The 22,499-nt window shown below is 38.5% G+C and overlaps 1 protein-coding gene across 2 annotated transcripts in view; it reads left to right on the forward strand.

Annotated features, from left to right (window-relative positions):
- GALNT7 (polypeptide N-acetylgalactosaminyltransferase 7) overlaps positions 1 to 22,499 on the forward strand; it is a 52,133-nt gene that overhangs the window by 22,880 nt on the left and 6,754 nt on the right. The window contains exons 2-10 of one of the 2 annotated variants that reach the window (XM_035111666.2): positions 3,256 to 3,716; positions 10,419 to 10,585; positions 12,336 to 12,466; positions 12,712 to 12,791; positions 14,615 to 14,797; positions 16,959 to 17,076; positions 18,573 to 18,695; positions 19,289 to 19,507; positions 21,005 to 21,103. In XM_035111666.2, the coding sequence (XP_034967557.1) occupies positions 3,256 to 3,716; positions 10,419 to 10,585; positions 12,336 to 12,466; positions 12,712 to 12,791; positions 14,615 to 14,797; positions 16,959 to 17,076; positions 18,573 to 18,695; positions 19,289 to 19,507; positions 21,005 to 21,103 (1,581 nt within the window). Of the gene's footprint in view, positions 1 to 3,255; positions 3,717 to 10,418; positions 10,586 to 12,335; positions 12,467 to 12,711; positions 12,792 to 14,614; positions 14,798 to 14,950; positions 15,134 to 16,958; positions 17,077 to 18,572; positions 18,696 to 19,288; positions 19,508 to 21,004; positions 21,104 to 22,499 lie in introns of both variants that reach the window. The other variant, XM_035111665.2, reaches the window with a different exon arrangement.

Here is a 22,499-nt window from a genome sequence, read left to right on the forward strand (position 1 = left end):
TTTGTCTCTAGCACCTGAAAGAAACAAAGACTTTGTATCCCTTTACAAATCCCGGTGCCGCTACCTCCCAAGGATCAGTAAGTGCACAAAGGGAAGGCTTCATTTGGCAGCTGTCAAAGCTGTCAAAATTGCTAAAAGACAAGGAAACCGGTAAAAATTTGTTCAAAGTTCTATTGGCTGATTTTATTAAAAGATAAGCATCTGGACCTAAGAGACGATTTTTTGTGGAAAAGTTAAAGACAATGGATGGAATAACCAAGATGGAGTAAAGCGTGAGCGAATGGAAATTTCCAGTGTGCTCTACCTCCTAATCTGCCAGTTTGTGGTTAGAAGGAATGAAAACAATGTATTCATCAAGCTTCCAAGAGTCAGTTCTGAACTATTTAGAGATTTTATGGATGGCATGCATATTTATGTTATGACAAAAAGAAATCACATACCGGGTTTACGAATCATGTGATAAGAAGATCTCTGTATGAGGTGTGGGAAAGAAATAAAAGGCTGTTAGAGACTAAAACACCCTGGTGGGTCTCACCAGCAGAGGTATTAACAGTTAAGAAAGTAAATATGGAGAAGAGGCGGGCCACGTATGAGGAAATCTTGACAAAAACTGAAAAAGGATGGAGTTTAAAACCTTTTGAGGACATTAAAGGAGTGTTAACAGGATGGATAGAATACCATCAAATAAATGATGTGCTTAAAGAAGATAGAAAAATAGGTTTTGAGGATAAAAGATCCAAATTTCAAATAGAAGTGCTAGAAGGCAAAACAAAGCTTTTGGCAAAGATGTATGATTTGTTGTTGGAGTGGTATACAAAAGATGAGTTGACAAAAGAAGTGATGATTAAATGGGCAAAAGATTTGGGGCATAATATTGAATATGATGCGTGGTTGAAATTATGGAATCAAACTTTAAGATTTACAGCATGTACTGCCTTGAAAGAAAATGTATATAAGATGATGTACAGATGGTATTTAACTCCAGTTAAATTAGCTAAAATGTATAGAATGAGTGATAAAAGTTGCTGGAAATGTAAAGAGAAAGATGGTGAATTTTATCATATGTGGTGGACATGCGAAAAAGTTAAAAGATTTTGGGAAAGTTTATATAACGAATTGAAAAAGATGTTTAGATATACTTTTCCAAAAAAACCAGAAGCATTTTTGTTAGGAATAATGGGAGGAGAGATTAGAAAAGAAGATCAAACACTGTTTATGTATGCAACAACCGCGGCTAGGACTTTGTTAGCCCAAAAATGGAAATTACAGGAATTACCTACAATTGTGGAGTGGCAGATAAAAATGATGGACTATGCTGAACTTGCTAGATTGACATGCAAGATTCGTGACCAGGGGGAGACAAGGTTTCAAAAGGACTGGAGTAAATATGTGGACTATATGGAGGAAAACTGTAGATCATTAAAAACTCTCGCAGGATTAAAATAAACCTTACGAATTGACCAATATGTCAAAAAAGGAACTGCAAAAAAGGGAATTAACAAGAAACCCGCATGAAGGGAGGGGGGGAAGTCATAGCTCGGCGGAGCAAGGTAAAAGATGTGAATATAAGATTTTGTATAAAAGATTGGTTTTGTTAATTTGTTGAATTTGGAAAATTGGAATAAAATGTATTTTTTTAAAAAAAGAACTATTTAGAGATTTTGAAGGACATTCACAGGACACTGCAACACTCCAGTTTAACATGTTCAGAGACTTTGATTCAAGAGCAGGACTTAGAGGACAATGTGGAAAGCCTACCTGAAAGTAAAGAACAAGAACTGGACTTTGCAAAAACTGAGGTGGATTATAAAATAGGTGATTTGGAGGAAGAACAACAAGGACTTGAAAAGGAAAGTGACAGCTGTCAAGAACAACAAAATGAATTGAAGACTGAAGAAAAGAGGGCTTTTGGAGGGGCTAAAAATTGGGCAGGGGTAACCGAGGGAAAGGAAAGGCAGAGGGAGGGGGGGACAGAGGCCTGGATCTGGAAATGGGAAAGAATGGGTGTGGGGTAAAAAATTTTTAGTTAAAAAATTATTTTGGTGATTGATTAACGGTTTCTGAAATCTTGGCTTGATAAAGGACTGCTGATTCAAGGGGGGAAAGGGACATCGGGAGGAGAAGGGGGAGCGAATAGATATAAAACTTTAGTTTTCTGGAGGGAGGTAGAAGAATGGCTTGGGAAACAATTTTTAGATTTGTATTAATATGATTGCGTTTAGATAAGTGTCTGGATGGAGGGCCGCCTTCCCCCTCTCTTTGCTCAGAAGCACCTGGTGGCAGGGGGTGCTCTGGGGAGGAGAGTGGGGGCGGAGGGAAGCCCAGACACAAAAATGGAACCTTTGAAGTGCTGCGCCTCACAGGTTCCTCTTGTGGCAGGAGGGGACTGGTGGGGGGGCAGCATGAAGAAGGAGGAGGATTAAGTCAATATTATCAGGATAAGATTTGGAACTGGATTAGAAAACACGCCATAATTAATTAGAAAAGTTAGGAAAACCAGGAAGAGGAGATCTGAGGAAGTCATAATTACAATGTGATGAATATAAGAATGGGGAATTTTTTTAAAAATTTTGTCTGTTTTTTTCTCTTTTTTATTTATTTTTATTTTTTTATTTTTGCTTTTTTTCATTTGTATTTTTTATGGGTACTGTGTCTAAAGGAGCAGCTGTGGGGAAACCTGCCCCCAGAACCCCTCCGTCCTTGTCCTCTCAGTGGCAGGGGGGGATGAGGGGGAGGGGAGAGGGGGGAGGTCAAACCCAGTCTTATAATGGACCCCTTTGATTCTCAACACCAGCGGGTGCCACAGGTGGCAGAGGTGGACTCGTGGGTGGGGGGTATTTGAAGGGACAGAAAATATATTGTATGTCTTGTTCGTTTTGTTTGTATAAAAATCCAATAAAAATTATTTTAAAAAAATAAAATAAAGGGAGATACAGCTCTGCCAATACTGACAAATGTCCATATATAAATCAGAAACGCAGCCTTTTTTTCCAAGTACTAGCCAGCAAGACTTAAATGTAACAGTATTAGCAGCTGCACAGGTGGGTTTCAAATATTGACATTTGTTTTTAACCTTACATTTACAGATAATTTTTTTTAATGTATCAAGTTGCTTGAAGAATACATTGATTTGAACAAATTCCACAGAGATTAGAGTTACAGAATTGTTAGTGAAAGGGGTATGGAAAGCTGAAGTTGGGCCAGCAACTCTTCCAGTTTCTTTGTTTTATAATTTTATCTCTCCCTCTTATGTAGGATAACAAGGAAGCCAGCAATCCTTTGCCAAACAATGGAGACCATGTCCTGGTTCCTGGAAATGACAAATTCAAGCCTGTGTTACCCTGGCCTCACGTCGAAGGTGTGGAAGTAGACTTGGAATCAATTCGGCGAAGGAATAAGGCCAAAAATGAAGGGAATCCTCTTGGTGGCAATAATGACCAGCAGAACATCATGCAGCGACAGTATCTCACATTTAAGCCACAGACACTGATCTACCGTGATCCTGTATTACGACCTGGAATTCTTGGTAATTTTGAACCCAAAGAACCTGAGCCTCATGGAGTTGTCGGTGGTCCTGGTGAGGAAGCCAAGCCATATGTTTTAGGTCCAGAGTATAAAGAATCTGTTCAAAGCAGCATTAAGGAGTTTGGGTTTAACATGGTAGCAAGTGATATGATCTCACTAGATCGAAGCATTAATGACTTGCGTCAAAAAGAGTAAGTACCTGATCTGCCTCTTCTTTCCCCCTCTTTTAATTGTGTTTTTGTTATGCGATCTGTACACTATGACAATCATTTTATATGAATATATATTAGCGATAGTAAAGGAAAACAATTCAGCACTTCTTTTAAAAATGAGCTTTCCTTTTTCTTTTTAGCTGACATGTAATCATCTGCGTGACACTCCTACTGAAATTAGCAGAACTTTTAAAAAGCATAACTAGCTTGGTCATACCTAAGTGTTGTAAACTCAGTTCCCAGAAGTGTTCTAGCAGGCATTCAGATAATAAGTAATAAATTACAGTTGCTTAAACCTTGATCACATTTGATAAGAAAACATTTTTCTGTGGTGGGTAGATGGGATTTAGCCTGATATTCAAAAGGCTTATGCAATTTTCCAACCCCCTTTGATCTGCTGGGTCTTTGATATATGACCCTTAACTCTCCAATAAGGCATGATGCCAGGTTCAGATGACCATATTGCCTTCATCTGAACCAATGTGTTAGCTGTTGCAACTCAGCTGTTTGTCTAAGGCAGGCTTTCCACTATGTGATCTGTGAACAGAACTCACCAGCTTGTACTTCTGCTTGTTTTTGTTCTTTGCATTTACTGTCTGTTACAGAATGTGTTCTTTCTGAGTGAATTCAGGGGAGAACAGTACAATGGCTTCTTTTAACAGTTATGAAAAACATTCTTCCCTTCATGTTTCTGTGGTAACTACTAAAACGTAATTGTGTTGTGCAAAGATTTTGTACAGAGTTCTCATTTTGTGTTTTCTGTGTGCGAGTGTTTGATGTAAACCATCAGGTTTCCCCCACTTTCTCTTACCATCAATAACTTAAGAGCCTTCGAATTGGAGTTATTTGCTTCTCTGCCCTTTTTAAAATGCATAAATCCAAAGAGACACAGGGGTTTGTTGACAAGGAGAGAAAACCCTATCCTCAGGAGATGTGATTTCCATATCACTTTTTCTGTGCATAATTGTCTGTGAGAATTCTGTGCCCTCTATAGCTTACTTCTGTCATTACTTTAGAACTTTTTGGAAGTAATAAGATTGAAGGATCAGTACATTTTCATCATCAGTTTCTTTGACTACATAAAAGGTGCTTATGATGTTGGCATTAATGTGATTAGATTGTGGTAGCAATAAGGTGGGTTTTTTTCTGTAGATGGCTTGATCTTGGCTTTACATCTAGATGGGTTGATTAAAGCAACCTTTGTTGCCTCTGCCGAAATATCTTACAATACCTTTGTACTCTATTCTCAGTCAATTTTATTTGCAGGCACAATCCTTTTCAGCAGTGTGTTTTGTATATCTGTGAAGCACAGGTGATGAATATCATTTATTCCATATCAGAACTGTCCCACTGCTTCTAATTCTAACAATGCTGCAGACCCTGAAGCACATTTGATGATTAAATAAGCAAGCAAGACCATGGCAGCTGTTCCTGAAATATTTGGCTGATTTCCCAAGCATATGGGCTTTCCCCCCTTTGAAATAACATGGCAAACATTTTATGGAGCTCAGGTAACATGAGAAACATGGTATGCTGAGGAAAATGGTACTTTAATGCGAGAAGAAGTTGAGAACCCTTCCATTTCTTGCAAAGTCCATTTTGAGAAAACTGTTAGAAACAGCTGACTTGACCCAGCCAGCCCATGGTTCCATCTAGCCTAGTGTAGCTCTCTATAATTAGGAACAGCTCTCAGGTAGAGAGAGACCTGTTGTAGCTCTGCTACCTAAGGTACAGTACTTCTAACCTTGAGATGCCGGGATTGAAGCTGGCACCTTCATGTGTTCAGACACATAGCATTGACACTGCCCCATCAAAATATTAAAACAATAGTAAATGCTGTACAATATAGAGGAGCATGCTCAGATATGTGTGACTTGATCTACTTCAGGATTATGTGCAAATGTGGTGTTCTCTCACTTTGTGGGGGCTGCTTAAACAGGTTAATTGGGGGTAATGCTATAGCTCAGTGATAAAGTACATACAGTGGTACCTCACAAGATGAATGCCCTGCAAGACGAATTTTTTGCAGGACGAATGCGTCTTGCAATCTGATGGTGACTTGCAAGACGAATTCGTTTTGCGAAAAATTCATCTTGCTAATCGCGGTTTCCCATAGGAATGCATTGAAATTTAATTAATGCGTTCCTATGGGCAAAAAAAAAATTCGATGCATTCCTAAGGGAAACCGCGATTCGCAAGACGAATTTTTCGCAAAACGAATTGACTCGCAGAACAAATTAAATTCGTCTTGCGAGGCACCACTGTACTTTGCAAATAAAGTTCCTGTTTTGATCCCAGTTATCTCTATCTAGGACTGGAAAAGACTCTCTCTAGCTAAGGCTGAAACCCTGGACGGTCATTGTCAAGTGTATAGACCAGGCGTGGGGGAACCTCAGGCTCAGGAATCAAATGCAGCCCTCCAGATCTTTCTTTCTCGCCCTCAGGACTCTCCCCAGGCCACGTGCCCCCCTCTTCAGTCCTAATCTACACCCTTCTTAAGTACTCTTACATCATTGGAATGTAAAATAAAAAAATTCCTTCAGTAGCACCTTAAAGACCAACTAAGTTTATATTTTGGTATGAGCTTTCGTGTGCATGCACACTTCTTCAGATACGGCTACCTACCTGTAACTAGATCATTGGAATGTGTCCTTGTACTGTGATGTCTCTTGGTTGCCTTTAGGGAAGATGAAGAGATATGTGCTTTGGGTACGTAGAAACCTCTGAATTTTGTGTGGCTGGATATTGCCTACAGAAGTAGTCACATCCATTGTCCCACTTTTGCCTCTGACTGTCGTCGTCCCCCGCCCCCATCATATGGTGCCCAGTAGTTGCTTATGAGAGAAAGCGGTTGTCAGGCTGAAAAATGTTTCCCATTTCTAATGCTAGGTAGTCTAATTGTCTGAATCCACACAAGACAGGTTCCTATACAGTACTTACAAACTTAATTTTGACATATCAAAAATGTTTTGTTGGGTACATTGTTTGTGTTGCTGGGGCAGCGAAGGGTTCCAGGCTATGGGTCTTATTCAACTAAGCTTTAGGACCATTTAAATCATGAATAAGTTAATTTCAATGCCTCTACTCTGAGTAAAACTGGTTGAATACCACCCAATGGTAGCTGCAGTTTTAAAGGGTTGCTAGGCTAGGATCAGATATGATTCGTGCCATTATATGTGTGGTGAGAGACTGTGATTGAAGCTTTCTTTACTATGGTATCTTAATGTGACCTATATAACAAAATGAAAGAGCTATCTGGTGTGCAGATGTTCTCATCTTCTCAGAGTTGCAAAACAACAACAACGACACAGATGCTGTATGGAGACAGGAATATCTGATAATGTCTTTGCTCTGGCAGCTATAAAGATAAGAGCTAAAGTGCTGCTAAATTGCAGCTTTGCAATATCAAGTAGAAGAACAAAAAAATCAAGTAGAAGCACTAGGTGGCAGGATGCATTTAGCTTTAAAGCAAAACCCAGTTTTAAAATGTATCTTATATATATGAAGGCTTCCTTGTGTGCAATTAGAATCATTGTCCTCTTCATACAACTTAATTATTAGCATTGTACAATATACATTGGAAGTGCTTTGAGAATTTTCACTACTGACCAATAACATTTAATATCTTTTCTGAAGCTTGAACCCAATCCGAAACACAAAATGAGGTCCATCTTCAGAAAAGCTTATCTGAGTCCTTTAGTACCTGGCAGTAAATAATAGTGAATAGCATCAGCATCTTAAAATTGTGCTGTAACACAAGGGCTCACAAGGGTGGAGATTTTCTGCACTTGGTAGCTCAATATTGTTCCCAGTATCAGACAGGGTGCTCTGTAAAGTGCACTACCTTTGTTCCCACTGCCCAGTGTGGAATTTTTAAAGAGCAAGAAAAAGAGTGGCAACCCTGGAAAACATAATTTATCATCATTTTTAATACTGAAATTGTTCAGTCTGAAACATAATTGAGCTTCCAGCATCTTATTTTGCAGTCTTAAACATATTTAGAATAAGGTATATTGAATGATGGCTAACAATTACGGTACCTTATTTCTATATCCTTAGTGGAAAAGTTGCTGGTGTAACTTTATAGGACAGTGCTTAGTTGATAGTTGATGTTTAATATTTGCTTGCTGGTGTTAGTTAGCAAACCACTGGATGTCACTATTGTTCTTTGCAATAGCACTTGGTGTTTTATCTGGTAGTTATCTGTCTGCTTGGGAACCTATTTTGGAACAACAGTAGGTCATAGCAATTACTGTTGGATAACTACTGTTAAAGGTATATTTATACTCCTTGTTGAAGGAGAATCAGACTTGAATATCATGTCTCATAGAAGACTTGTATTATTATTATTTAAGATGAACAAATAGAGCATTGAAATTATGGGTTTTCTGAAAATTCTGAAAAGCTTGAGCTTTATTTGAGTTTGAAGTGCAAGCTCTTAAGGGGGTGAACAAAAGGTTGTTGAGCTTTGTTAAAACAGATAATAGATGGCACCCTTAATAAAAGTGGGTTGTGGTGGTGATTTTTTTTTTAAAAAAATGCACATTGAATTGAATCTTGAGTCTGCTGATTAGGATTAAAGGGTGTTGTAGTGCAAAATATCTAGAGTACACTAGGTCACTAGATTAATTTATTTTCCAAGCATCCAGTACCAATATCTTGCTACTGTTGAAGCACTGGCTTCCTTTGGGGGAGACTGCCACAATCCAAGGCTCTAACTTAACTCTCTGAAGCTCTGTATGGCTGGAATTAGAATATCTGAAGGGTCAGTCATCTTCCATATAAACTAGTCAATTGATTAAGATCTGCATCAGACTCCATGCGGAACTGTGGTAGGTAGTGAATAGAGACATGTCCATTTATTGGTCCCACTTGAGTTGTGGAATACTCTGCACTCTCCAGTGCTGACGCTGTTCAGAACCAAATGAAGACATTTTACTCTCCCAGGCTTTTTAGTGGGCAATTTTATTTCTGTATCCTGTTTTTATTACTTCCTTTATATTTTTATTGATGCTAGTTGTTCCTGTTTAATTGCTATACTGATTTTGATTTTTCAATATGTAAAATGTATGTTACTAATTTTTCTTTACCATGCTTTGGCTTTAAAGGCCCAAAAATCTTAGAATCTGACACTACAGGTTATTGCGGAATGTGCTCTCACTCTCTGACCTGACCACATGCCTCTTGTATGTTGATATGCTTCCTGCATTATGTGTAAGCAAGGGGAATTCAACCTTTCCTCCCCAAAATTAAAAGGGCTGGTCTAACTGTGTGTTTCAGCTGATTTTTTCTTTGCTAATGGAACACTTGTTTATGCCTTAATACACTTCTCTTCCTTATTTATCCTTGCCCCAAAAGGGATGCATTAGATTTATGGAGATTCATCAGATAAATGCACAGTTGTTACTAATTTATTGCATGAGATTCAGACTCCTTTTTGGGTAATACTTTTATTGCAGGTACCTGAGGGGAGAAAGCCATGTATATATCTTTAGCACCCCAGAGGGTTTACAACAATCTTGTTTGTATTTCAAGTGTGTGTACCACACCTAAACACACAAACTAACCACACATGGGTTCTGCTGTAATGTTTTTGTGTGTGCACAGCTTGCAAGTGATGGGATCTTGAAGCTTGAATCATTGAGTTAGGAGGGACCACAAGGATCATCTACTTTAACCCCCTGCAATCCCAACAATGTGGAGCTCAAACCCATAACCCTAGTTTGAGTATCATGGTCTACCGGCTGAGCTGTCTCTTAGGAGAAGTGTACTGAATGATAATGTACTGAAAAGCAATAAAACAGGAAATTTAGCCATATTTTTGGTATGGCACTAAAACTTTTCTTAGTGGGTGGGGTACAGAAAGCTAAGACTAGTTGATGCGACAGAAGCACCTGGTACTGCAAGTTGGCAGAAAATCGTATCTGCCATGGGCTGAAAGAGTCATGCAAATTGGCCCCAATTCAACAGGCAAACGCAGAAAGCAGTTAGGAGCAGAATGGGTACCATAATGTAATTGCAGGTTACATTATGTTGCAGTGTTGCAACAGAGGGGAAGCTTACGACAATTCAGAAGAGTGAACACTCTGACAAATTAAAATTTTCTTACTCTGTTGTGATTATAACAACCATGTGATAACCTTTCCTTCTGAAAAACTACATGAAGGAGAAGGCTGCAGAGATTTCTAGCTATATGATGTGAAAACATTGTGATTTGTTTTTTCCCCTAGAAGGTACAATGTAACATCAAAATGTTTAAATTACAGTACATACAACTTTCATGTTTGTCCTTGGTTTTGTTTTTTCATGGAACAAAAGAATGTCTTAAACATGGTTTTCATTCTGAAAACTGCTTCAAGATCCTTTAAAACGTAAGAAGCAGCAATCATTAATTTCCAATCATTACTGCAAGCTTAGCTTCTTAACTAGCTTCATAATCACACTCTATCCCGAGTACTGTGTATATTTTAAGTCCTCTTTTGGGGTGGGGGCACTTTAATTAACTAGGTGGTACAAAAGAGGTATTATAAAAGAATTTTCTCCAAATGGTCTTTTTTATTACAGCCATAACTAGTGCTCTAGTTAATTCTGTTTTTTCACTGATAGTGCTTCTGATAACAACCATGTTCTGATTGTAGATATTTCAAAAATGTTAAAATATAACACACTTATCTATTGCAGGTGCAAATACTGGCATTATGATGAAAACCTGCTCACCTCCAGCGTTATCATTGTCTTCCATAATGAAGGGTGGTCCACACTCATGAGGACAGTTCACAGTGTAATTAAAAGAACTCCAAGGAAATACCTGGCTGAAATTGTATTAATTGATGACTTTAGCAATAAAGGTAAATGAATTTAATATCAATATTAAACCCAGTAAGAGCTGAATCTGTCATTCTACAGGGTAGTTGAACCAACATAAAGAAATACTGTGCTGATAATTCAGTGGTTTCTGCTCTTAATAAGAAACCAGCCTGCAAATTTAAGAATATTGATCTGTGGATAGAGTCGGTAGCATGGTTTTCATTATAGATCAGTTTTTTAAAAAAGTTTTAGTGACTTAATGTAGCTTGTTCTAAGCCTATTGAATGAAGAAGCGTAAGTGCTATCACATTCAGCAAATATCTGTCTTTCTGTTTCTTTAAATGGAGACTTTGCAGGAAAATTCAGTCCCTCTCTAAGAGTAATCATGACTCAAATTTTCATTCAAGGCTACATCAGTTCAGAGATAAAGCAAGGGTTCCCTTGAACTTTCTATATTTGCCCAATTTTGAACAGGAATCAACACTCCTTTCCAACATATGGATTTTTTTGTCTGAAGGGTTTGTCAAAATGGATAGTGTAGGAAGCTTCACCTATGCCTCTGTAGGTACTTCATCTGTCAGCCTTGGATTTTCATTGCATTAAATGCTTATTACAGTAGCAGAGACTTTTAGATATAGTGTGAAATCTGTCCCCTGCACACGCAAATTGTTCCACACAGTTAAGGGAAGTTCAAGACGATGAAGTGCTTAAGCTGAAATATGGGTAGGGGGTTGGATTTCTAACAGATAAAGTTAATGTAGATACAAATGAAGGAGCAGATAATCAGGGTAATATGTAATGCATATGTGAACCAATATTCCTTCTATACTGTGCTATCTTCTCCTTTATTTCTGATGTAGAGAGAGAGAATTCTACTGTGCCTTATTTACCTTTCCAGCACCTATGGCAGAATGTAATAGAGTTGCAGATGAGCATCTTAAACGTGTGTGTGTGTGTGTGTTTTGCATAGTCCTAAAATAACAATGCTGAGAAAATGCTATAATCCACAGCAGTGTTTTCCTGCCACAATTGACTGTGGTAGCCTTAAATGTTAATAAAAGTCATGAGTGTTTTCTTGAAGGTATTTAATAATCTTTTTTTTGCATCCACATCTGTCTTCAAATTCAGACATAACTAATATTTATTGGGGAGAGTGAATGCTACATCTCCAGCATCACCACCTGGATTTTGTTGCCTATAAATGTTGACATTTTATTATGTGAGCTTAAAGACTTGATTATATTCATTTTTGGCATGTCAGAGAAGAGCTGTGAATGTGTCACTCTCCCACAGTTAGTAAAGACCTAGTGTAAAGCAATAAGGAATGCACAGGGAAAAATGGAACACTTACGACACCAGGACAACTTCCATTGTTACATTTCCTTACTCATGTTATAAAACTATGGGGGGAAGTGAGTAGAAAAATTACTGGAGCTTTGTGCCTTTCTGTTGTCGAAAGAGTCTATAGTATGAGTTCTGAACTTTTCCAGAGTTCAGACATCACTTTCTTAGGTCTGACCTTTCCAACATTAGAAGGGCACACATCTTTTCTACTCCCCTGCATGTATTTTAAAAATCCAAGTATTGTTGGTAGTAGTTTTTAAATGAGGTTACAGTTGTTATCAACAAATATGCCAGGCAGTGATTTATGTAACATCCTTAACTTCTGAGTATTTAGATATTAAGTCAATTATATTTAGTTTGTTTTTAATATAGATTTAGTTTGTGTTGTAAGCTCTAAGCTAAATATTTTATAACAAATATGGAAACTTCTTTTTTATTATTTGATAGCACACTTAAAAGAAAGACTAGAGGATTATATTAAGCAGTGGAATGGCCTTGTAAAGATTTTTCGAAATGAAAGGAGAGAAGGTTTAATTCAAGCTAGAAGCATTGGAGCCCAGAAGGCTAAACTTGGACAGGTAGAAAACCATTTGCTAAATAAAACCCTTCTTTCCCTACAGTCTGAATTTTGCTCTTAACAGATCTTAAACCACTTGATTATTTCAAGTATAGTTCTTAATTGCAAAATGGCATATGTAGTCTTTTAAAAGATAGCTATAAACTGATGTCAACGTACAATGCAAAAAGTTCAATTAAATCAATGTGTGTTTTGTGTAAGGAAATCTCAAATGAGTTGAAATCTCCTTTCCTCTTTGTTTTGAAGGTTTTAATTTACCTTGATGCCCACTGTGAGGTCGCAGTAAACTGGTATGCAGCACTAATTGCTCCAATAGCTAAAGACAGGTAATAATAATCTGCTTATTTCTATACCTCAGAAAGCCTTTAACAATAGCCTTAACAGTTAGTAATTCACCCAGGGCAAGTAGCAGCTCTTTCTGGGTGAGTAACTTTTTAGCTCAGGGTGGTCCAACATGCAGTCTGGGGGTCGCACATGGCCCTTAAGGCCTTTTTTGGTGACCCTCAGCCACATTTGATGCTCCCCCCAGCCCACATGCTGCCTTCCCAAAGCCAGGTAATTGAGACGCTAGCCTAGTTAGTACTTTCTCAGCTTTGGGAAGGAGGTGGGAAGGCTCTAAGATCCTGCCAGAGCTTTGTGCTTCTTTCCCAAAGCTTTGCTTAGCTGGCTTTGGAGAGGCAGTACAAGGGCTAGAGGGGTCAAATTTTGGCATCGCTTTCCCCCTTTCACAACAAGTCGTGTGCAGCCTACAGGTTCCATATCAAAGTACTCTTGTGGCCCACTTGGTATGAAAAGTTGGGCCGCGTCGTTCTAACTCATTCTCCAGGCTGCCTGAATAGGCATGATAAAAACTTGCCTGCAGTGCTGTTCTAGTGAGAAAAAGAGCTGCATTAAGAAACTTGATTTGTTTTATAAGCAGTAAAACCAATGTAAACATCTGCCAAGGTTTGAAAACACTAAATGCACAGCAGATTACACTTACTATGCAAAGTTTTTAATCAGAAAAGTTTTAGAGGGTTTGGTCAATTTGGTAAATTGAAAAGGAACAAAGTCTGGAACAGTATACTTTGGGGTTCCCCACTCCCTTATGGCTGTAAAGTGTTGTGGATTGTTAATGTGACCATATAAGCAAATCAAAGATACTTAAAGCAACGTATAAAATAATAAACACTGTTATGATAAATATCTACATATGAGGATTTCCTCTCAAAAGTACAAACCAGAACAGTATTTAAAAAGTAAATTCTAGCATATGATGTTCTAACATACACTTGGTTCTATTCCCTCCCTTCCCCTTTTTCAGTAATAGAGAACTGTAGTTCAGGTCCTACAGTAGGAGAGCTGATTCTGGCTTTGCCACCTTGCAAGCAAGAAAAGCAAACATCTTCATTTGTGAAATATTGAAACACCTGCAAAATTCAAATGGTCTATTTCAGGCACCCCCAAACTTTGGCCCTCCAGATGTTTTGGACTACAATTCCCATCATCCCTGACCACTGCTCCTCTTAGCTAGGGATCATGGGAGTTGTAGGCCAAAACATCTGGAGGGCCGCAGTTTGGGGATGCCTGGTTTATTGCCTGGTTTTAAATCATACCTGACCTTTCAAAAACTCCTTCCAGTGGGTTTAAAACAGTGATGGCCAAACTTGGCCCTCCAGCTGTTTTGGGACTACAACTTCCATCATCCCTAGTTAACAGGACCAGTGGTCAGGGATGATGGAAATTGCAGTCCCAAAACAGCTGGAGGGCCAAATTTGGCAATCACTGGTTTAAAAACAAGGCTTCTGTAAACACGACGACAGTCCTCTTTACTCTCAAAGCTTAGAGAGACAAATACATTCATATTTGCAAAAAGTGAAACACATAGCTTCCATCATTCACGTTGATATTTTGTTATCAGAAATCTGCAAAAGAAGAGGTAGATTGGTGTGTTAATGTTTCTGCTTTCAGCGTTAATGTATTCTTATATAAATTTGACCTCATCCTGCTCATTCATAATCCCAACTCCCCTGCTTTCCTTCTGTAAGGAGCACTGTATGTATATGCTATATTTATTGAAGTTATATTGGAATAAATTGTAAGAGATAGTAGGTGATTTATTGGATTAGACAGCTTAATCTTCTCTCTTCCCCTTCCATAAATGTTTCAGAACTACATGCACTGTGCCTCTAATAGATTACATAGATGGGAATGACTATTCCATTGAACCACAGCAAGGTGGGGATGAAGATGGCTTTGCCAGAGGGGCCTGGGACTGGAGCTTGCTATGGAAGCGTATTCCATTAAGCCACAAGGAAAAGGCAAAAAGAAAATATAAAACTGAGCCATATCGGTAAAGAATGCTGTTTCATTCTATTGATCTTTATAACTCATGCTTATCTAAATCCTTTCATTTTCCCCCTTTCTTTTCCATGAACCATGTGATTCGTTTAAATGTGCCATGTACCTGCTTTCATCCTCACCGCCACCATCCATAATCCTGCAGAACCACATGCACTGTGCCGCTTATAGATGTCATAGATGGCAACACTTATAACATTGTACCCCAAGGGGGTGGTGACGAAGATGGGTTTGCTAGAGGAGCATGGGATTGGAGTATGCTCTGGAAGAGGGTGCCCTTGACCAAACGTGAGAAGGAAATGAGAAAGACAAAAACTGAGCCGTATCGGTAATCACTAAACCACTTACACATTTCTCCTTTTCCTAAGGATGTACTGAACTATTAAATATTTGCATGAACTCTCCAGACCTTTTAAATAAAGCTAACAAGAGCAGATGCTCTGTGGAGATACATCATTCTTTTTACTAATCTCTGGTCAAGCTCTTCTAACGTAGCCTTACTAACTCCTTTTGCTCTTCTGTGTATTGTACTTATATACTCAGTTCTTTCAGCGAAATGTAGGGTGGCTGCTAATTGGATTGTTTAAACAAAACCTGTGGTCTGCCATTATACCTTGATTGTGTTAGAAATTGCTTAGTATCCTTATTAGGTGCTGTTTTGTCCTGCCCAGCCAGGTGAACTGACATATGGAAGTATAATTTATAGATATTTACTGAAAGAAAATGCATTGTCCATGTGTCTTTTGTCTAAGTAACCTGTTATTTTAATGGTGAAGGGAAATGTTATGTTTCTTTGAATTTTTGCCTTGACCTATAACATGATTTGTTCAAAAACAAAATTTGGCCAGAAAGGACTGAGATTTTTCTAATATACCTACTTCTTCCCCTAAACTAATTAGGCTGCAATTCTGCTTTGATTCACTAATCCTGCAACTAGAATCCTTTTCATTTCATTTCAAAATTTCTTTTTTCCTGTAACCAAAGTAAATGTATTTTTGTATTATTTGAATATGCAATAATGCCATTTTAAGAATTCTGCTACTTTCATTTTACTCTCACTTTATTGTATCTTTCGAACTAATATTCCAAATCATTTTCAAGAAATTATGAAGCTTTGGGCAATAAGCAGAAATTTTTCCTCCCTGACATAAAAAGTTGTGGGTCCTCTCATAGAAATGAGCATTTTTTTGCATTTGTACACTATTAATAAAACAGTTCTAGGAAGGAGGGAATCAAAAAATTTAAAGAGCAGATCACAACAGAAATTCATCACTGTACATTTATACTTATTTACATTTTCATATTTTTATTGGAATATTGACACTGGTTAATGCATGTTATGCAAGTTTTTACATTGGCATCTGGAGATAAACCTGGAAACCTCCAATACCACTTTTAAAGAACAGAATCTCTAGTCCTCATGATTGTAGAGGGAAAAAATGGGTTTGGTTGATGATGGCCAACTGAACCAGAACATGCTGAATGTTTTAAAGACCTAAAAGACCATAAAGAAAAATTGACATTGTTCGTATTTGTATCCCATCTTTCCTCTGTTATGCTCAGTATAGCATACATGGGTATGGGTTAATCTAAATATTTTTAATAATGAATTGAATTATGTTTATTCTGAAAGAAAATATAGGCCAGCATCTTAGCACTTTGTTCTGAGACGTTGGTTAACTGTCCATTTGGTTTGATTTTGACCTTTCAGCTCTTCTGAACTTGACACAAACTCTGGGCGTATTATGAACCATTTCTCTACAACTGCAAAAAGACTAGGAGTGTTTTTAAGACTGTTTTATGACATTTAAAGGAAAGCAGGTCATGGAGAAAGCAAGCCTCCAGCCCAGTCCTTTTTCCCCCATTCTGGGTCACAGCCTCTGTGACTGCTTATACATTAAAAACAACAAGTGTTGGGACTAAATCATACCAACATTTAGTCTGTACGTTACCTGGTACCTAGGATTCCAAAACGCTTTAGCCTCTTATCTGAACTTCGGAGTTCAAAAAATTGCTATAAACTTTTTATTAAACACCATTAAAGCTTTATAATTTCTACCTATGAAAAACAATTGTCAGTTGATTCCTACATATAAAAGTGATTCCTTCTGGCCCATGGCATACAAACTGTTAGTTCCTCTTCTCGTTCCTAGGTCACCTGCAATGGCTGGTGGATTGTTTGCCATCGAACGTGATTTCTTTTTTGAGCTGGGTCTCTATGATCCAGGTCTACAAATCTGGGGTGGTGAAAACTTTGAAATATCTTACAAGGTAAGCAACCATACCAAGAGTTGATAGCTATCATCTTTCAAGTAAATGTGTGACCATCAGTCAGCTCAGTTCTTACAAGTTTTTTTGTTTGGCCCAGCAATACTTTCCTTGTTTTCCATCAGCCAACTCCTGGTTAGTACCATATAGACAACTATGTCTTGCTGCATTTAATATGTTTATTGCTTTTGAAACTGTTAGGCCTACACCTTGTTTTCTATGGGGCTCTTCATTCTCAGATGTACCTTTCTCAGCAAGGCCATAATGATGCCAAATTCTTGCCTCCTCTTCTCTGAACCAAAGACTCAAAACCACTAGAGGTCACATCCGCCTCACATTTTCTGTTGACTTAGTGGTTGCTAAAGTAAAGTCTGAGACACTATTTTATAGATCAATAAGGGTGTAGGTTTTAGTCACTGGCACCTTATTCACGCAGCCCAGTTTTGCTTGTAATTCTGAGGCTAGAGCAAAATTGGGTTGAATTATTTTGTAGCATGGATAGCCTCTGAAGATTAGATGAGAGAGCTTCAGGTTTGGACATGTTTGCTTTAAAAGTTGCTACATTACAGCTTTGATGAAATGACATTGATACTATAACACAATTCCTAGGGACTAAGTACCACTGTACATAGTAGGGCCCGCTTCTGAGCAAACATGCATAGAAGGAAGATCTTAAGAAATATATTGGAAATCTTAGATCTGTGTCTGTTCCAGATGTGGCTTACTGGGTGGGATAGAACAGCTACCACTAGCTTCTTGGTAGATGGGTCATTGTTGTTTACTGGAAGGGAGAGGGGCCAGGTGGCAGGGAGATTGGCCAACCTCCCTGCCGTCTCACTTCTCTCTCCCAGAAAGCAGTTCACCTGCTGGGAAACCAGCATAGGAGCTCTGCCCCATCAGCCAAACTTCTTTGCTTCTGTTCTGCTTTGTTAAATAATCCAGAATAATATCAAGTTCTATGCAGCAAAGCAAAATGTTTCGTTTAATGCCTCCTAATAGAGAAAGAAGGTTTGAAATCAGACAGACGATAGCTGAGCTTACTGCAGTTTAAGGGATTTACAAATACCACCAACAAATTCTGAAAAAGTGGTTAAAATTGCTCAAGGTGTTGAAGTGAGTTATTTAATATTTCAATTTAAAACTTAATGGGCACCCTAAAATGACATGTAATATTAAATGAAATTAGTTCCTAATATTATCTGCGGATGTAACGTCTAAATTTAATGCAATCCAGTTAAGGAATTAGGCAATTGTGACTACTTGTCAATGGTCTGCACTAATATTTGACATTATTTCTTTCAAATGATATGTAAAGGCTCCTAATACTAAAGGACTGTGGTGGTGGTGGTTATTGACATCCTGCAATGATGCTGAAAGCTTTGAAAAATAATAATAGCTAGTACTGTAATTTAATGTTTACAAATGTTTTATGAGATTTTGAAATTTGTGAATGTGTAAATCTCCCATTCTCATCTCTTTCAACATATAAAAACCTGCAGATTTGGCAATGTGGAGGGAGGCTTCTGTTTGTGCCTTGTTCTCGTGTTGGACACATTTATCGTCTCCAGGGATGGCAAGGGAATCCACCTCCAGCGTATGTTGGATCATCTCCTACTTTAAAGGTGAAGCTTTTGATTGCTCTTTAGCATTTGATTGCTAAATTAAAAATCTTAGACACATTCAAATCTATACCTTTTTCTCTTCCCTAGATGATGAGTTTAATTCTAACTGAATGAAAACATGTAATTTGATTTTTAAAAAACACATCTAAGTTAATCATGTGTGTGTGCGCGCATTTGTGTATCTGTAGAACCACTCACTAATCCCATGGTTTCATAACTGGATAACCATGTTGAGGGCTCAGTGTTCTTCATCTCCTAACCAAAAAGAGCAACATTTTATTTTATTACTAAATTTGGGAACTTTTAAATTATACCTGTATTCCTGAAGGTGTCTTTATTTTTTAAATATAGAAAAGCACACACATAAAACCAGCATTTTGTTTCATTAAAGTTGATATAAATATGAATGTTGCATAAGAATTTTCCTTTAACTTTCTGGGAAATGAAACTACAGTGGGTTATCAAAAGATGCACCCACAAATGGAAGTGTTGTGCACATAAAGCGATAAAGAGAAAGCCTAGCCACAATTACCCATGCTCTGGTAAACTCTTGTTTGGGTTATTGTATGAATTTGGTATATTTTCCCCCACAGAACTATGTCCGAGTTGTGGAGGTCTGGTGGGATGAATACAAAGATTACTTCTATGCTAGTCGTCCTGAGACAAAAGCACTAGCATATGGTGATATATCTGACCTGAAGAAATTTCGTGAAGATCACAAGTGCAAAAGTTTTAAGTGGTTTATGGAAGAAATAGCTTATGATATAACTTCTCACTATCCTTTGCCACCTAAAAATCTGGAGTGGGGAGAGGTGAGTGCAGTGTTTTTGCAGATCCATTCCTTGATACAAGTCATTATTTCAGGTGTCACAAAGAGTCACAACGACTCCTATTCCCCTTGTTCTTCCAGTCCAGTATTTATAGGAAGGACTAGTGTGTGCTGGAAGGCAAGGGGGGGGATAGGAATCTCTTTGTGGCTATATGCAGGGAAGGAACCAGCACATTCAAACTCTAAAACTGTTTAGATCTGCATGAATTACTTAAGAGTCCCAGGGCTTATGAACAAAACAATGAGTTGATGTGAAATCAGTGCAGATTTCAATATAGGAATTTGACTGGGTTAAATGTGAACAGTAGACACAGAGAAGATAAAAAGTTGCAAGAATGCCAAAAAAGAAAAGTGTCACTGTCAGGGGGACTCCCTACAGCGCTAGCAGTGGGTCAGGGGGAAGCGGAATGGAGGAGGGAAGGCTCAGTGAGGCATCAGAGCCCTGGCAACACTCTGGCCAACAAGTGGAGGAGGGATGGCTCAGGGAGACGTCAGAGCCCAGGCACTGCCCCAGCTGGCCAGGGGAAGAAGGGGCACGGCTTCTTCCGGCGCCCAAATAGAGGCACGTGCCCAGACGCAGGGCGAGGGGGCGGCGTTTCAGGCTGCCCAGGGTATTATGCTGGCCCCGGAGCCAACAGACGCCATTGCCAGGTTCTGAGAGTGACTAGGAGGTCATGTTTTCTGCTATCTCCGCGCTGTAAATAGTATGCACAATAAAACCTTTAAAGACACAACGGACTGGAGCGTCTTTACTCGGGAATAGCCGCAACAACTCCCTGACAGTCACTGTTTAAATTGCTAGCATAAAGTTGGAAAAAGAAAGAAGAATCCAACTCCTACTTGATTATTTTTCTCAGTGTCATAACTTCCCTTGTGCTAATCTGCTATGGACTCACTTGAAAGATTCGTTATCTCCTCATTCACTCGGCAGAGCAGGGAGAACTCATCTTCCTTGCTCTGGCATGCATGCAAGGTTATCTTTAGTGCTGCTGATTTTCTCTCCTACTCTTCCTTCTGCACCATACCTAAATCTGCTCCAAAGATTTGGTGAAACTCCCATAACAATGTTAGGGAGTATGCAGTGGGGGGAGAGGTCCCACCATACAAGGAGAACTTCTTGCAGAGACAGAACTGAAAGCTTTAGCTTTATGTGGAATACAATCCACTGAACTCTCCTTGCTAACTATGTTTACTTACAGGAAAGCTATGAACCCCAGGCTCCAGTTCTGCTGGACCTTTTTGTATAGTATACCAAAAGGGTGCCCATGACATCTATTGATATAATGGATTCCCCCCCCCCTTCTAATAGTTATCAGTATTCTGACTCCAGCACATTATGCTGAGGTCTTCGGTGAGCTGTGTGTGTAATTTCAGAAATCTCTGTACAACTACATAATACTTTTTTTCATAACCAAGTTATTATCTTCCTAATTTTATTTTGAAATGTTTAGCTACAATATAAATTATACATGTGTTTCAGATCAGAGGCTTTGAAACTGCTTACTGCATAGACAGCATGGGGCATTCCAATGGGGGCTTTGTGGAACTTGGACCATGTCACAGAATGGGAGGAAATCAAGTAAGTAGTCTCAAAGCAACATCTTTGGAATTACGAGGAATGCCAAAAGATTAAACTTTTTGCCTGTGGATTTTCCATCGCTGTAAACAGTACTAAATTGTTGAAGCACAACTACACACAGAGAGAGAGAGAGAGAGAGAGAGTGTGCATACTGGGAGCTGTCGTGTGTGTGAAGGCCACTACTACATTATCACAATAAAATTATAAATCATGTTAGTGAACCATCCTGGGTTCCTTCAAGAGGAAGGACAGGATATAAATTAAATAATAACCATTATTTTTAATTGTCTTACATAGGGAACTGTTGCGGATCACAAAAGCATTGTTGATGGCTCAAATTTAGATACTATTTGTGGTTATTCCTACGTTTCCTCTGCAGCCTCTTGCCTTCTGAAAATCTGCTTGGGGGATTAGGGGCTCTATGGAGCAACTTGGGGCAGCTTTAGGGAGAAAGGAGAATCATCAAAAAAATTCTGCCTCCTCCCTTCCACTAAATGAATCAAAAGCTTTCTGTAGATGTAAATAGAAGTTATTCTATTTTGGGTATATATTGTGTTTTCTAAACCACTTTGAGTGCAATGTTTACCCAAAAAAGTGGTATACAAATAAAGTGATTATGACTAGTATAAAGTTTAGGATAAAACAATCTATGAAAACTTAAAAACACATATTTGCTAGGCAAAGTCCAAATCTATGTTCATAACATTTATTCGTTTTATTTAAAAGCATTTCTAGACAGCTTAATATTTTAAAATCCCCAAGGGGTATACAAATATGAGAGTCTAGCGTAAGCGTATTTCCAATTAGTGTCACCCAGCTAACAGTGAAAAGTTTCCAGTGGCAGAAAGAAAACTAAAGCAATTTTTCAGCATTTCCCCCTGCAGCCTCCTTGTGACTTCTCTAAATCTGCTCCAGAGAGACCTCCAACTATCTGGAGCCAATTTAGCAGGGTGCTGCTTTGGGAAGAGAATTGCTGAAAATTGCTTCCTCTCTGTTCCAGCTCATGGGAACCTCCTATCAGCTGAGCATGAATACATCCCCACGAGTCAGCCTTTCATGATGGGAGTTTCAGCAACATACAATTCCTTTCTTCTCCTTCTACCATCACTTCATGCCATAGCTGATGAGTGCTGTTGGGATTCAGACCAGTAGCCCTGACCTCTGTGATTCATTCAACTCATTACTGGTATTGAAGGCCAGTGTTTGGGATGCTGATGTTTAAATCAGAAGACATGTGTCCAAATCTGGCTTCTGTTGAACAATGCCATTTCCCCCTTTTGGCCCGAACATCTGCTCACAGTTCATTTTTTCTGACCAATCCAAAACATATTGTAAAGCGCTAAGAGGTCTTATTTCAATCTAGGGATATATTAGTTTTGTTAAATACAGTAAAAAT

This window comes from Zootoca vivipara, chromosome 9, assembly GCF_963506605.1.
Source record: "Zootoca vivipara chromosome 9, rZooViv1.1, whole genome shotgun sequence".
Lineage (NCBI taxonomy): Eukaryota > Metazoa > Chordata > Lepidosauria > Squamata > Lacertidae > Zootoca > Zootoca vivipara.